Source organism: Cebus imitator, unplaced genomic scaffold (assembly GCF_001604975.1).
Source record: "Cebus imitator isolate Cc_AM_T3 unplaced genomic scaffold, Cebus_imitator-1.0 Scaffold0, whole genome shotgun sequence".
NCBI classification, from domain to species: Eukaryota; Metazoa; Chordata; class Mammalia; order Primates; family Cebidae; genus Cebus; species Cebus imitator.
Window position 1 is genome coordinate 1,536,039 of NW_016107315.1, and position 17,414 is coordinate 1,553,452.

At 39.1% G+C, this 17,414-nt stretch overlaps 1 protein-coding gene across 26 annotated transcripts in view; it reads left to right on the forward strand.

The window, feature by feature from the left end:
* PBRM1 (polybromo 1) overlaps positions 1-17,414 on the forward strand; it is a 147,016-nt gene that overhangs the window by 48,237 nt on the left and 81,365 nt on the right. For 19 of the 26 annotated variants that reach the window (XM_017539828.2, XM_037736327.1, XM_037736075.1 and 16 more), the window contains 4 exons: positions 4,339-4,552; positions 10,559-10,700; positions 12,362-12,459; positions 14,831-14,875. In XM_017539828.2, coding sequence (XP_017395317.1) covers positions 4,339-4,552; positions 10,559-10,700; positions 12,362-12,459; positions 14,831-14,875 — 499 coding nt within the window. The remainder of the gene's footprint in view (positions 1-4,338; positions 4,553-10,558; positions 10,701-12,361; positions 12,460-14,830; positions 14,876-17,414) is intronic. The other 7 variants (XM_017539747.2, XM_037736485.1, XM_017540375.2 and 4 more) reach the window with 1 other exon arrangement.

Below are 17,414 nucleotides of genomic sequence, written 5' to 3' on the forward strand. Positions count from 1 at the left end.
AAAGAGGTTATATGGCTGATTACAAGAGACACATCTTAAATATAAAAATATAAGAAAGTTGAATCTAAAAGGATAAGGCCAGGTGCAGTGACTCACACCCATACTCCCAACACTTTGGGCAGCCTGGGTAGGAGGATCGCTTGAGCCCAAAAGTTCAAGACCAGCCTGGGCAACATGGCCAAATACTGTATCTACAGAAGATAAAAATTTTTTTCAGGTGTGTTGGTGCATGCCTGTAGTCCTAGCTACTTGGGAAGCTGAGGTGGGAGGATCCTGAGCCCAGAGAGGTCGAGGCTGCGGTGAGCTGTGATTATACCACTCCACTCCAGCCTGTGCAACAGAATGAGACCCTTCTCAAAAAATAAATTTAAAAAAAATTTTTAAATTAGCCATGTGTAGTTAAATAAAAATAATAAATTTGGGCTTTTGTCTTAACTAAAAGAAAAAAAGGATGGCTAAAAGATACACCGGGCAAATAATAACCGGAGTAGCTACATTGACTTTTGATAAGATGGACCTGCAAACAAAGATCATTACACAAATAAAAAGGATTACCTGATACTGGTAGAAGGTTAATTTCTTCAGCAAGATAAATTGTGGAAGAGCTCAAAATATGTAAAACAAGCAGATTAAACTTTACAGAGAAATTTAAAACACTACCCTTAGTCTAAGAGCCCTCTTCCCTCTAGCTAAACAGAAAACCAGTGAAGATAGAGATTTGAACACACTTCTTCATGTATGTATTTGTTTCCTATTGCTGCTGACACAGTACCACAAACTTAGTGGCTTAAAACAATGCAGGCTGGTGCACTGGCTTGTGCCTGTTATCCCAGCAGTTTTAGAGGATGAGACAAGAGCATCGCTTGAGTCCAGAAGTTTGAAACCAGCCCGTTCAACATAGAAAGACCCTGCCTCTACCAAAAAAAAAATTTTTTTTTGAGACAGGGTTGCACTCTGTCACCCAGGTTGGAGTGCAGTGGTCTGATCTCGGCTCCCTGCAACCTCCACCCCTGGGCTCCAGCAATCCTGCCGCCTCAGCCTCCCAAGTAGCTGGGACCACAGGTACATTGCCACGATACCCAGCTAATTCTACAAGAAAAATTTTAAAATTAGCCATGTGTAGCCTCAGCTACTCCAGAGGCTGAGGTGGTAGGATCACTTGAGCTTGGGAAGTTGAGGCTGCATTGAGTCAGAATCTCACCACTACACTCCAGCCCTGTCTCAAAAAAAGAAAAAGAAAGGAAACCTTTAACAGGAAAGATCAATAAAGTCAAAAGTTATTCTGTCAAAACCCTTAATAAACAAATCTGAGATGAGATTATCAAGAAGGCATAAGTAAACAATATTGGTGGGGAGGAGAGCATACAGAATTTTTAAAAAGAATGTGTGAATGAGGCCAGGCCCGGTGACTCACTCCTGTAATCCCAGCATTTTGGGAGGCTGAGGCAGGTGGATCATCTGAGGTTGGGAGTTCAAGACCAGCCTGACCAACATGGAGAAACACTGTCTCTACTAAAAATACAAAATTATGGGGCTGGAAATGGTGGCTCGTGCCTGTAATCCCAGCACTTTGGGAGGCCGAGGCGGGCGGATCATGAGGTCAGGGGTTCAAGACCAGCCTGGCCAACATGATGAAACCCTGTCTCTACTAAAGATATAAAAAATTAGCTGAGTGTGGTGGTGGACACCTATAATCCCAGCTACTTGGGAGGCTGAGGCAGGAGAATCACTTGAACTCAGGAGGCGGAGGTTGCAGTGAGCCATGATCATGCTATTGCACTACAGCCTGGGCCACAGGGCGAGACTCTGTCTCAAAAAGAAGAAAAAAATACAAAATTAGCCAGGCATGGTGGTGCATGCCTGTAATTCCAGCTACTCGAGAGGCTGAGACAGGAGAATCGCTTGAACCTGGGAGGTGGAGGTTTCTGTAAGCCAAGATCGTGCCATTGCACTCCAACCTGGGCAACAAGGGTGAGACTTCGTCCCCCACCCCCACCCCCCCCCAAAAAAAAGCGTGAATAACTTTATGAAAATAAATTTTAAAATTTAGATGAACAGATTTCTAGAAAATGACAAATGCCTAAAATGGATTCCCGAATAAAAAGGCTGGCTCACCCCTGTAATCCACACTTTGGGAGGCAGAGGCAGGAGGATCACTTGAATCCAGGAGTTCAAGACCAGCCTGGGCAATATAGTGACACCTCATCTCTACAAAAAGAAAAAGAAAAATTAGCTGGGTGTGGTGTGTTGCATGTCTGTAGTCCTACCTACTTTGTAGGCTGAGGCAGGAGGACTGCTTGAGCCCAGGAGTTTGAGTTTACCTTAAACTATGATTGTACCACTGCACTCCAGCCTTGGCAACAGAGTGAGACTCTGTGTCTCTTAAACACCAGGCCAGACACTTAAGGAATAGAATTTTGTATAAACTCAATGCAGAGAACAGAAAAAGAGCTCCCGAGTTCATTCTATGAATCTAATATAACCTGTGAATCTAATATAGCCTAGACATCAAAGCCTAACAAAATATAAGCACACTGTCTAGCAGTGATATTTAAAAGATGGTATATAATGACACAGTTGGGGTTAGCATTAGAAAAGATAAAAAAGTAAATTCATACAAACCACAGTGCTTCATTAAAAATAAAAAATAAAAATAAAAATTTTTTTAAAAAGTAAATTCACCACAGTAACAAAAGAGTAAAATCATATGATTTACTCAGCAAATGCATTTGATAACTATTTCAGTTTCCATTCAAGATAAAAATTATCTGATAACTAGTAAGAGAAGGGGGATTAATACAGACTATCTTTTTTTTTTTTTTTTTTTTTGAGACAGAGTTTTGCTCTTGTCACCCAGGCTGGAGTGCAGTTGCACAGCATCTGCCTGCTGCAACCTCTGCTCACTTTAACCTCCCTGTCCCATTCAAGTAATTCTCCTGCCTCAGCTCCCAAGTAGCTGGGATTACAAGTGTGAGCCACTGCTCCCAGCCTGTGTTTTTTCTTGAGACTGGGTCTCACTGTGTGGCCCAGGCTGGAGTGCAGTGGCCCAATCTCAGCTCACTGCCATCTTCACCTCCCAGGCTTAAGCAGTCTTTCCACATCAACCTCCGGCATAGCTGTCACCACAGGCATGTGCCAACACACCCAGCAAATTTTTTGTATTTGTGGTAGAGACGGGGTTCCATCATGTTGCCCATGCTGGTCTCAAACTCCTGAGCTCAGGCAATCTACCCACCTCCGCCTCTCAAATTGTCGGGATTACAGATGTGAACCACCGTGCCCACCAAAGGTGTCTCCATTTTTAACTGAGAAAAGGTGACAGCATTTTCCTTACCAATAGAAACAGGGCAGTACTGTTAGCTTTGATAGTCATAGTACTAGCCAGCCTACAATGACAACAGTGAAGGTGTAAGGATCAGAAAAGCTGTGTAAGGATTACAGTTGATAATTTTTTTTTAAAGATGCAGCTTACAGGAGCAACAAAATATATATCTAGGTGTAAATCCAACTCCAAGCTCTTTAGGGGAGAGATCAGAGGTAGTAGAGTCAGAAAAGACTAGTTTCAAATTCTTAACCTGCTTCTAGTTCCATGACTCTGGTTCCCAGTCCCCTTTAACTGCTTTATGTGGTGGCTGAACTTGTGCAAGTAATTAACCTCACCTGCCCAGTTTTCTCTATATGAAAAAGAGGAGTACCTCAACCTCCCGAGTAGCTGGAATTACAGGTGCACGCCACCACACCTAGCTATTTTTTGTATTTTTAATAGAGATGGGATTTCATCATGTTGGCCAGGCTGGTCCCCGCCTCCTGACTTTGTGATCCACCTGCCTCGACCTCCCACAAGTGCTGGGATTACAGGCATTAGCCACCATGCCCAGCCTTAGAGACCGTTTTTTTAAAAGTAATTATTTATCTTATAATTTTTTTAAAAAGAGCCTGGCGTGGTGGCTAACACCTGTAATCCCAAGCACTTCAGGAGGCTGAGGGTGGTGGATCACCTGAGCTCAGGAGCTTGAAACCAGCCTGGGCATCATGATGAAACCCCATCTCTACTAAAAAATCAAAAAATTAGTCAGGCGTGGTGGTGTGCATCTGTGGTCTCAGCTACTCGGGAGACTGAAGCAGGAAAATTGAGCCCTGGAGGCAGAGGTTGCAGTGAGCCAAGATTGCACCACTGCACTCCAGCCTGGGTGACAGAGCCAGACCTTGTCTCAAAAATGAAAATAATAAGTCTCAAGTATATATAATTCAGTCTAGAAGGTTGTGAAATGAACTTTAAAGTGTGGTTCTTTCTTCATCTCATTCTTCCCCTTATAAATACTTTTTTTGTTTTTCCAGCTGCACGTTATGAAGAGGGAGAGTCAGAAGCAGAAAGCATCACTTCCTTTATGGATGTTTCAAATCCTTTTTATCAGCTTTATGACACAGTTAGGAGTTGTCGGAATAACCAAGGGCAGCTAATAGCTGAACCTTTTTTCCATTTGCCCTCAAAGAAAAAATACCCTGATTATTACCAGCAAATTAAAATGCCCATATCACTGCAACAGATCCGGTAAGATGTCTTCTACATTTTTCAGTATAATTTTATTTTCTTATGGTTGAGCCTGCACATATGTATTTCTTCCTAAAATGGATAAGGATAATAAAGGTAAAAATGGTTTTTTAACCTCAAATTTTGACTGTTCATTATCTTTTTTTTTTTGAGACAGAGTCTCGTTCTGTCACCAGGCTTGAGGTCTCAGTCCCCTGACCTTGTGATCCACATGCCTTGACCTCCCAAAGTGCTGAGATTACAGGAGTGAGCCACGAGCCTGGCCTTAATTGTTGTTTTCTTATAACTGAGCAAACTACAAACGTCTTTCAGCTTACACCTCTTAATATTATTTTAATTATGACAATTAATTTGTATTTAAGTTCTATATCTATAGTTGAAACCCCAGAATAATGATAGTTCCTGGAGAAGTCATTAACCAAAACCATACCAGAAAGATGATTTGTCTTGTTTTCTTTTTCTATTTAGAAAATGTTAAAGTGATCATTGGGAATTCTACCAGACAGAGCACTTAAATCAAAGTAGTATCATTAAAAATAGTAGGAAGTCTTAGCCACAAAAAAACAACCCAATTTAGAAATGGGCAAAGGACTTGAATGGACCTTTCACCAAAGAAAAATATGCAGCTGGCTAATAAGCACATGAAAAGATGCTGATGCTCAGCATCACTAGTTATGAGGGAAATGCAGTTCAAAACTATTCTGTGATACTGCTTCACACTCATTAGGAAGGTTACTTTAAAAAAAAAATAAATAATTATTGGTGAGTATGTGGAGAAATTGGAACCTCTTTGCAGATAATGGAAATATAAAGTGGTATAGTCACTGTGGAAAACGGTGTGGCAGTTCCTCAAAAAATTAAACACAGAATTGCCATGTGATTAAGAAATTCCATTTTGCATATATACTCCAAAGAAATGAAAGCAGGGTCTCAAAGAGGTATCTGTAAACCTGTGTTCACAGCAGCAGCATTCACAATAGCTAAAATGTGGAAGTAATTGAAGTATCCATCAAGAGGTGAATGGATAAGCAAAATGCTGTGTCCATACAGTGAAATATTATTCAACCTTTAAAAGAAATTTTGATATGCTATAGTATGGATGAAGCTTGAGGACATTATGCTCAGTGAAATAACCCCGTCACAAAGGACAAATACTGTATGATTCTATTGATAGGAGTGTAGGTATAGTCAGAGTCATAGAGACATAGACACTGAGCCAGAACATTTGAAAAAAAAAATATAACACAAATGAAACTTAAAAACATGATAAAATGAAATAAGCAAGACATAGAAGAGCTAATGCTGTATGATTCTACTTAGAATAGCTTAATTATCAGAGACAGAAAGTAGAATGGTAATTGCCAGGGGCTAGGGGAATAAGGAAACAGGAAGTTACTGTTTAATGGATATAGAGTATCAGTCTTACAAAATGTAAACAGTTCTAGAGATGAGTGGTCATGTTAATTACACAGCTTTATGGGTGTGTTTTATACGACTGAACTGTACACTTAAAAAGGTCAAGGTAGGCTGGGTGCAGTAGGTCACACCTATAATCCCAGTACTTTGGGTGGCCGAGGTGGGCACATCACTTGAGGTCAGGAATTTGAGATTAGCCTGAAAAACATTGTAAAACCCCAACTCTACCAAAAATACAAAAGTTAGCCGGATGTGGTGGGGAGAGCCTGTAATTCCAGCTACTTGGGAGGCTGAGGTAGGAGAATTACTTGAACCTGGGAGGCGGAGGTTGCAGTGAGCCTGGATCATGCCACTGCACTCCACCCTGGGTGACAGAGTGAGACTTCATCTCTTAAAAAAAAAAAGGTCAGGGTGGTAAATTTTGTGTTTCGTGTGTTATACCCAAATTTTTCACATTGGAGTGGAAAAGTAACCTTTTCTTTATTGCCCATTTTCTATCCAGACCTCCCAATATCAAATTTGCTTTTTTCTTTTAAAGAGACAGCCTCTGCTCTGCTGTGCAAGCTGGCATATTCAACTCGAACCTCTAGGCTCAAGGGATCCTTCCACCTCAGCCTCCCAAGTAGCTGGGACCACAGAAACATGCCACCATGCCTGGCTAATTTTTTAAAATGTTTTTGTAGAGACTGAGTCATGCTTGGTGCCCAGGACTTGAATTTCTGGCCTTAAATAATCCTCTCATCTTAGCCTCCCAAAATATTGGGATTACAGGTATGAGCCACCACACTTGGCCTTTTAAAATGTCTTCTGTGAAAGCTAAAAAAAAATCCATAATCTCGTGGAGTACATTTTTGGACTCTATGATATGTGTTGGACTCTCTGTATCTGTGAAAGTGAAACCCTATTTTCCAGACAGACACAAAATTCATGAGCTTTTAATTTATTTTATTTTATTCACTTATTTTCTTTTGAGACAGATCTCGCTCTGTAGCTCTGAGTGCAGTGGGGTAATCTAAGCTCACTGCAACCTCCACTTCCTGGGTTCAAGCAATTCTTCTGTCTAGCTTCCCGAGTAGCTGGGACTACAGACGTGCACCACCATGCCTGGCTAATTTTTGTATTTTTAGTAGAGACGGGGTTTTACCGTATATTGGTCAGGCTGATCTTGAACTCCTGACCTCTTGATCTGCCTACTTTGGCCTCTCAAAGTGCTAGGATTACAGGCATGAGCCAACATACCCATCCACTTTTAATTTATTTTTAAATAGATCCTGAGCTAATGTTAACAATTAAAAAATTCAAAACATTCAAAAAATAAATATCTTCAAAAAAAGTTAACCAACAGTCTTAGGTTGGAATCAAATGGATGTGTTCAAAATCACTTGGTTTGCATTCCATCCTTTAATCATTCTTTGTGAATCTTTGTTTTTGTTTTTGTTTTGAGATGGAGTCCAGCTTTGTTGCCAGGCTGGAATGCAGTGGTGCGATCTTGCCTCACTGCAACCTCTGCCTCCTGGGTTCAAGCAATTCTCCTGCCTCAGCCTCCTGAGTAGCTGGGATTACAGGTGCCCACCACCACGCCTAGCTAATTTTTGTATTTTTGTACGGTGTTTCACCATTTTACCAAGATGGTCTTGATCTCTTGACCTCGTGATCCACCCGACTCGGCCTTGCAAAGTGCTGGGATTACAGGCGTGAGCCACCACTCCCGGCCTATTCTTTGTGAATCTTGATACTACCTAAACATTCCAAGCTCCTTTTTTATGTTATAAATTTTCAAAAATATTTATTTTTTTCAGGAAATCAATAAAAATTCTGAGACTTTTTAGTATAAAGAACAGAAAAGCAGAGTTTATTTGGTTCTGCTGTGTCTTCTTGTTTATTTAAATTAAAAGTAAACTAAAAAAAGAAGTTGGCCAGATGAGGTGGCTTACACTTATAATCCCAGCACTTTGGGAGGCTAAGGCCGGAGAATAGCTTGAACCTGGGAGACGGTGGTTGCAGTGAGCCAAGATGATGCCACTGGGTAACAGAGTAAGACCCTGTCTCAAAAACAAAAAGGAAGAAGTAGTATTATAAACTATGATACTTTATAACAAAATACCCAGATAGAGTCAAGAAGCAGATAAAACTACCTTAACTAAGTAACAATATGTTGGCTTCATGGCAGATAATTAAGCTTCCAAATGGTAGGTGTTAAAATTCTTGTGCTTGCTGGTTTCTAGGAAATAAAGCTGGCTAACAAAGTATGTTTCATGCTTTTGCATTTGTAACTTTTGTTTTCACCATTTGATCAGTAAGAATTTTTTTTTTTTCAATAGAGACGGGGTTCTGCCATGTTACCCAGGCAGGTGTCAAATTCCTGAGCTCAAGCGAATCAGCTCACCTTGACCTCCCAAAGTGCTGGGATTACAGGCATGAGTCACCACACACAGTCTTGATCAGCAGGATTTATGGTGCTTTTATTTAATCCAGATTTTGGAGATCTTGTATACAAGTAGGATACAGAAAAATAGTTTATTTGGTCTTATTAAATAACACAGAAATTAAGCCTGACATTCATTAGGAAAATAGCCTAGAAATACATCTTTTCTATTCTTTGCCTTGGAAAAAGATTGTGATAGTTTTGCAGATGTTGAGAAGTTTCTGTTCAAAATTTTTAACAATTTTTGTTCTTGGTTTCCGTTCTCCATCATTTTTTTTGTTTTGTTTTGTTATTTAAATAGTCTTATTATATAGCTTAGTTCAAAAGAAGACAAATCCTTAGCCAGCTCAGTCCCCTGCCAACACAGCCTTCTTCCAAATTGAAATTTTCTAATACAAACTTTGCTTTAAGTCAGTAATATCTCCCCTTTGCTTTCTGTTTTATAATGGCAAGTGTGTGGCACACAGGGGAGAGTAAGGAATAGGGAAGTTATTGAAGCCCAGCACACTAAAGTTCTGAAGGGTCAACTATTATGTCTAATATTGCTGCCTTCCAAGGACTGTGAGCCAGTGAGGCCTGACAGGAGCCTTGCTGTGCCTAGGATCCCTTCCATTGTGCTCTAAAGAGCAACAGGGAAGTCTAGGGTCAGTGCTATTCAACAGAACTTTCCACAATGATGAAAATGTTTTATTACCAATATTCCAGTGTGATAGACACTAGTCACATGTAGCTATTGAGTACTTGAAATGTGGCTAGTGCAACTAAGGAATTAGATTTTAAATTTTATTTAATTTTAATTTAAATAGCCACACATGGCTAGAGGCTGCAATATTGTACAGTGTGCTCCTAGGAAGATCTATTAGCAGAAGGAAGATATGAGTTTCCCCAAAAGCAACAAAAATGGAAGAGTAAGCAGAACTAGATATTGTGGGCTCCTTATGCTGCCTTCTGCTGTACTGAGATTTGTCCCCGCTATGGTTTGTTGTTTTTTTTTTTTTCTCTTTTTCTTCCCCCTGCTACCCTTGATTAATAGTCATCTCATAAATATCTGCAGGTTTACTATTTGTTGTCATTTGCAAGTTTGGGTTTTCTGTCTATTTGAGGGTGTTGAGAACATCTAGCACTCTACCCTTTGAGTTGGCAGGAATAAGTCTGAGGCTGTAATTTAAACTCTAGGTACTAGCTACACAACCTGGTACTGAGAGCTGAATTTGTGCTTAGTTGTTGTTTGCTTCTTCACAGAGATGTTCTCTAAGATTCATCTGTTGGAGCACAACACAGAATCTGAATATGATTTTGGTAAATTTTGGATAAAACTTTACATGCAGATGCCATTCTAAGAGAAAATTCATTTATTCTCCAAAGCTGTTTATACATATTGTTGCTGTCTTTGTGATTTTGATGGTTAACATGCAAATGCTATAATAAAAAGATTTAAAGTCTATCCTGTCCACATCCATATAGTGTTAGAGCAAATAGTGACTCTGCTTTGTATAAAGTACATAAGGGCTTTATGATCATTGACATAATAATAGTGTCTAAGGGAGATACTTGAATTCTTAAGACTTTTAAGTAAAAATCCCAACTTTAAAATGTCATATTAGTTATGTGTTTATATTGGAAAAAATAGAAGTGAATGGAATCTGACATATTTATCTCTCTTTTACCATCATAAGACCACTCTTTACTGCTTATAAATATTTGTTTGCAGTGTCAGTACTGTCTCTTTAACCCTTATGAACTAGAATGGTCTTCTGTTTTCAGAAATGTTTAGATCACCGTGATTCTTCTTCCAGGTCACTAAAAACTTCCCTAATTTTCATCCCTTCCTAAGGTTCGCTTATTAACCATTACCAGGATTTTTCCACTAGGGTTTTTCCAAGTAGAATATTTTCTTTGTAATTGACCACTTTACTAGGTCCTCTTATTATTTCTTACAGTGTTTTAGTTTATTCTTTTGGATTTCAAGTAAACTGTCATACTGCCTTAATGTAATGGTGCTTTTGCCTCCTTACTTTATATCTCAAAAGTCATTTTTAAGTTCCTAATCAGTATTACTGGTAAAGATACCATCTAGTGCTTGTCAAGATTTTGCATTGACTTTCAGGAAGAATGTGTCATAATTTTTTGATGGATAATTCTAGCAATTTCTTTGTCTTTCACAGAACAAAGCTGAAGAATCAAGAATATGAAACTTTAGATCATTTGGAGTGTGATCTGAATTTAATGTTTGAAAATGCCAAACGCTATAATGTGCCCAATTCAGCCATCTACAAGCGAGTTCTAAAATTGCAGCAAGTTATGCAGGTGTGATTTATTGTTTTTTGCTGAGTTTGTTGTATATATGATTAAAATAATTTTGCATGTTTCGAGTGTGTTCTAGTAAGATGTGTGATCCCCCTCACCATCAGCAATATCACATCGTTTGGCCAGGTGCAGTGGCTCACACCTGTAATCCTAGTACTTTAGGCGGCCAAGGCTGGAGAATCACTTGAGCTCAGGAGTTCAAGACCAACCTGGGCAAGATAGCAAGACTCCCATCTCTACAAAAACTGCAAAAAGTAACCGGTCCTGGTGGCACATGCCTGTAGTCCCAGCTACTCAGGAGACTATGGTGGGAGGATTTCTTGAGCCTGGGAGATGGAGGTTGCAGTGAGCTGAGATTGTGCCATTGTGCTCCAGCTTGGGCAACTGAGTGAAACCCTATCTCAAAAAATATGTATATACACATATATATGTATTTTATAACCTCCTCCCAGATTCAAGCAAGTCTCCTGCCTTAGCCTCCTGAGTAACTGGGATTACAGGCGCATGCCACCACGCCCAGATAATTTTTTGTATTTTTAGTTGAGATGGGGTTTCACCATGTTGGCCAGGCTGGTCTTGAACTACTGACTTTGTGATCTGCTTGCCTCAGCTTCCCAAAGTTCTGGGATTAAAGGGGTGAGCCACCATGCCTGGCCTGAATACTTTTTTGGAGTTGTCATGGCCATATAGAGTAGAAATAATAGTTTAGATGGGGTTAGCTTTGTGATTGGTGGAAGCAGGGACTGGTCCTTGTGCAGTAATTTTTGGATTCTCATGGAGTCACTCTCCAATCATGAATGATATTCCATCATTTGGATTTTATTCCTTTGGTTCCAGATTTTGTCCCTGTTAAAGTAGGGCTGGTACTATGAGAAAGGTTAGCTGAAAGCTAATTATTAATCTTTGTATATTGTCTATGAATTTATCAGATCCCCTCTGAGAACCCCTTGAAAGGACATCTCAGGTCATTGTTCATCTAGGGGTTGTAAGATGAAAAGGTAGATAGGAAACACAAATTGGGTCTATCTGACAAATTTTGGTAGAATCTTTCTTTCTGGAAAGGCAAATCTCTGAACAAAGGCAATTTTAGATTACCTGTAGAATCTTCATTTTATGTGATTAACAGTGAACCTTAGTGCTAAGACTTTCAGGTATTACCTTTTTAGTACTCTGTACATTCCCTAAGCCTGCTGTGCTTGGACTTTCAGCTCTGGCATAAGGTCTTTTAAAATGTATATGTTGAAAAGTAGATCTTTCACTTCTTGCATTAAACTTTATTCTTAGCCACACTGCCCCTTAGAATTCAGGAGTACCAAAGGCCCTCTTTGAGTTGGTTTTACTTAAATAGGGCAACCAGAGCAGAATGCTCCTACAGCTTGCCTCAGTGCTTTTAACCAGTCAGCACTCATTGTAGTCTTAAATGCTCTGGCTGGCATTGACCCCTCAACTCTGTAGATGCATTTTTTAACCTACTCTTTTTGTCATGCAGGCTTTTGTTAAAAGTGGTTATTGAAAATGTTTAATGACTCTTTCATTTTGTACATCCTGCATGTGATTGTATTTTTCTGAGTGAATCTGGTATGTCTAGCTCTTTAAAATTCATATATTCAGAGGAGTGTTTGGCAGAGTGAGCTTGACTCCTGACATCTGCTCTGTTTTAGGCAAAGAAGAAAGAGCTTGCCAGGAGAGACGATATTGAAGATGGAGACAGCATGATCTCTTCAGCCACCTCTGATACTGGTAGTGCCAAAAGAAAAAGGTATATACTCTTCTTATAACTGGGGACATCTCAGTTCCTGTTTATTTTGTTTTAGATAAATGAAGAAAATAGTTTTTTTTTTAAGCTATCAATTTGTAAGCTTTAAATATATTGTAACGTGTTGTCTTTTAAAAATCATTTGCAATTGGATGATTACCTTTTTTTGGTTCAAGTGCCATGTTACTTTTTGATGACTCAGATAAAGATGCCTACTACATATGTAGCTTGGCAGAATGTGTTATTCTTTTTGCTCTCCGGGTTATTATTTTTAATGAGGCATTTTAAGAATGCCACTTAAATCTAACTTGGGTAATTTCTACATGGCAAATTACAAAGACGCAGTTTGAATTAGTAAAGGTAAGGAGAAATTTGATACTACCACTGCAGTGAGGTAAGCCATTGCTCCTATCCCTTTATTTATGCTTGTTTACCTCATTGTTATTTGCCATTTTAAGAATGCCAGATTGTAAGATAACAAATCATAACTTCTGATAGCTCATAAAAAGCTGAGCTAGATTTTTGGGGTTCCCCCCCCCATCTAACCTTTCTCTCAACTTCCCTAACCTTTTCTCCTTCTCGTGGGTTTTGTGAAAGGGAATCTTACTGTGAGATTCTGAAGATGGGATCCTATAAGGAATTGTGCAAGATTATCTCTTCTGTCTATACCTCCCACACAGAGTTTCTCTCGCCTGATAATTGTGGAACACTGTATTGTCCTTTAATCATGACTGCCTCACCGTCTTTGCAGCAACAGTCAGTCCAAGGAAGATACCTTAAATAAGGAATAAGCTAATCACTAATAGCCAGGCTTGGCTTAGTTGAATGAAGATTCACAGTTGAATGAAGTCTTTGGTAACTGTTGGCACAGTCTGTACATGCATTAAAAGATTCACTAAGATCAGAAGAATTTAGGAAGTAGTTTAAAAAAAGAGAAGCTGTCCTGTCTTTCCTTCTTATAGATAGCATTTTGGAGAATTTTTTAAGCTTTGCCGTGTTAATTAAATTGATTGGTGTACCCTGAGATGTGAGTCTCCTCCATTACTGGCCTATGAATTTCATCCTTCCAAGTTCTTAATTCCTTGTTATACCAGGGACAACGGAGGAAAGGTGTGAAACCAGATCAAAGACATCAAATCAAGAACAACTTTGAGTGTAATTATGTAACTCTACTACAGCATCACCTGTGTTTTCCAGATCAGTCACCTATCAAAGATAAAAACTTCTCAGGCAAAAGAAGGTAATGGAGGCAAAAGTGATGGTACAATTAGTGCCAACACTGGATGAACAGAGATATCTTAAATTAGTTGAGTATTAAGAAAACAGTTCCAATGAAGCATTAGCCCAGGCCAGATCCTCAAAATTATATATCTCTGTGGCCAGTAGTTTGTGGGACACCCAAATAGATTAAAAGAAAGTTTTTGGCCCGGCGTGGTGGCACATGCCTGTAATCCCAACACTTTGGGAGGCTGAGGCGGTTGGATCATCTAAGGTCAGGAGTTCAAGACCAGCCTGGACAATGTGGTGAAACTCCATCTCTACTAAAAATGCAAAAAAAAAAAAAAAATAGCCAGATGTGGTGGTGTGCACCTATAATCCCAGTTACTTGAGAGGCTGAGGCAGGAGAATCGCTTATCTGGGAAGCGGAGGTTGCAGTGAGACAAGATTGCACCATTGCACACCAGCCTGGGTGACAAGAGTAAAACTCCATCTCAAAAAAAAAAAAAATTTCCCCTAAAACCTCCTGTAAAAAACCGTTAAGCTTTATATTCTTAAAATAAAAAATCTCACTTCAGACAAAGAGTCTCTTTATGAACAGGTTTCTTAGGAAGTGTTTTATACAAATGAAGTGAAAAACACAAATTAAGAGTATAAATCATCCACTAAAATAATAAAAGAAGCTGGGTTTGAAATGTAGACATGAGTGGACGTCAAAAGATTAAAAGAATTAAGTCTTCTACTTTGGACTGTGAAAAAGGAAATAACACGATGAGGGTTATGTTGAGAGGTTTTGGTAATAAGAGATTTCTTCAGCAGTCAGGCAGATGGCAGCCTAGAAAATTAAGCTAATCTTGGCTGCAGAAGTCACGGCTGTTTTCCAAGTAACACTTGACTTCTAAGGGCTGTGTATGATTCTGCCTTTGCCATTTTTTTAAATACCAAATAATGTGAGAAAAATTGAATTCTCTTCATTCTGAGGGTGCATTCTTTCCACCACCTTCTGTCTTCCTTGTTGAAATGTTTCAAATATTATCCTTGATACTTTGGACTGAATAATTTTCTTTTTCCTCAACCACACATGGTTTATACATGACCCTCCAATGTTGCTTGTTTTGTTTCTCTTTACATGTAATGTTTGTTTCTGCTTTCCCAGGAACACTCATGACAGTGAGATGTTGGGTCTCAGGAGGCTATCCAGGTGTGCAGTCCTTTTTTATGCATAAACATTCTTTTAAAGTGTATCTTCTGTGGCATGATCAGTACTGATTAGGTGAAAAGTGAAGCCTTAAGCATGTAAAAAAAGTCTTTATTGGGGTGCCAGTTTATTTTATGAATAAACAAAGTAGTACAGTTTTTAAAATCTTATTAATAAATTCAGAATTAGCCTAGTTCAGGAGTAGCCTTAATTTGTTTCTAGCTTTGCCAGAGACAGAAAGCCCCCTCACCAATCATTGTGGCCATGTTTCTGTAGCAAAAGGTTGAAGGTGGCAGTGCTGGTGACCAGGACTGGCAGGTGCTGATTCCCTTTCAGGGATGCCTTTTACAGATTGAGGGTGGTGGAGGGACCAAAATCAGCTTCACAGTCCAAGTGACATCAGTGCATGTGGACACTGTGCGTGGGTCAGTGCTTCTTGAGCATGAATACATTTCCTCAGTCTCTGATCTTGTTAATGTCTTTTATAAAAAGCATTTATTCTTTTGCATGTTACTTATGATTTCAAAACAACCTGTGAGTTGCCATGTCATAGTACTTGTAATAATTGTGTAGTGCTTTTGTTTTCACATTTGCCTTCTGATGTTCACAGAGCATCAGTTGCTTACAGAACACTAAACTCTGCTCTTAAACAGTTCGTAAAGGAGAACGTTTAGTCACCTCTTTAACCTGCCAGGAACATATAGGCGAAGGAAAGCGGCAGGTTGAAAACAAATGAAATCATTTGGAAGCAATGTAGTAAAGTAATTGCATAAGTTACACTGTTAAGCAGTTGTATAGGATTGTTTTATGATTGCCCAGATAGCTTTAGGAAAGATTATTTCCCTACCATACTTTCCCTTGAAAGTTAAGTGTCCTGAGGTTACCTACATGTTACTACCATATGTATTCCACTAAGTAAAATTGCTATGTTATCATTGTCATCTTCCTAATATTTTCCTAAAGAAAAATTTTCTCAATTAAATGGTAAAATTAAGAAAAAGACCATGGATTGTATTCTTTCATATCATTCATAATGTATGGCACTAAAACTAGGTGGTAGTAGAAATAGAAATGGAGGAGGCATCATGGGGTAGTTTTATAACCCTGAGCTCTAGAGCCTGGCTGCCTAAGTTTCAATCCTAGCTGTTCTTAAGATAATATTTGAAGTAATTACCGAATTACCTGGCTCCTATGAAGCTTATTACCTTCATAGGATTGCTGTGAGGACCCAAATAGTTAATATGTTTAAAGCCCTTAGAACTGGGTCTGGATGCAGTGAGTACTCAGTAAATGTAGCTGTGATTATTTTCCTGAAGTAGCATTAATGGACATCAGGACTTGGTAGATTTTGGTTTTGTTTTTAGTCAGATGTTACTTGTCTGAGAAGATTCCTTGGAAAAGATGAATGAAGAGGTTTTATTTCTTGAAGACTTTAGGTTAAATGTACCCTGGCTGTAAAAGAAAGAACCTTTGGGTTTACTTGCTAGTAAGTACAACTGAAGCTCTTAAGGCAGGGGAGCTAAATGCTAGGAGACCTTAAAGCCTGTGAACAGGGTTGACTTTGATTAGAGAGGCCATTGATAAGCACCACCTTTTTTTTTTTTAGGAAACAGGGTCTCGCTCTGTTGCCCAGGCTGGAGTGCAGTGGCTATTCACAGGTGTGATCATGGCACATTGCAGCCTCAAACTCCTGGCCTCAAGTGATCCTCCCACCTCAGCCTCCTGAGTAGCTGGGACTACAGGCATATGTACCACTGTGCCGGGCTGCGCCAACTTTTGGGAAAGGAAGGGACATAAAACCAGTATGGTGATTATCAGCTGATTCAAATGTCTATTTTGGTTATTTACTTTATGGCATTAGGCATTTGCTGTCTCTAAGCCTCAGTTTTTATATCTGCATAGTTGGGGTAATAATTGTACTTGATTCTGAATTTGATGATTAAATGAGAGTGCACAGTGTTTAGCATTTGGTAGAAGTATTAGTAGCTATAGTTTATAACTGTAAACAGGACTTTGGTGTATATGCATTTGTAAATATTAGTATATATAACAATAAATAGTAGCTCTAATTAGAGGAAGATATTGATAAGGGCATTTGAGAAAGTGGTCAGCTACAAAGTATGAGGGCCAAGTTCTAACATTGTGGCATGAAACATTAAAAGGAAAACAAGATGTAGAAAGGCTGTGGAAGTCTTCTAGAACTTTCTGATCAGCCTGGGGGAGCAAAAAGTGACTGATTTAGGTGTTTCAGGTTGGATTGAGTCCCGGAGGATAGTGTTGATGGTGATCCTGGAAAACCAGTTTGCCATCTCACATCAGGGATTCAGCATAGCCTCTGCTACTGCATAAACTTTGTGTAAGTTAGAATAAGCAGCCATTTCTCAAGACACTTGGCTTGCACGAACTGGAAAACTGTTATAATATACTTATTTTGATAGCACAGGACCCTTTATGTCCCATCTCCTATAAAATTCAAAAATTTTAGTGTACTTATTACAGTAGTATCTATGATCTGAATTGTTGTCCTCTTAAGTATTTATTT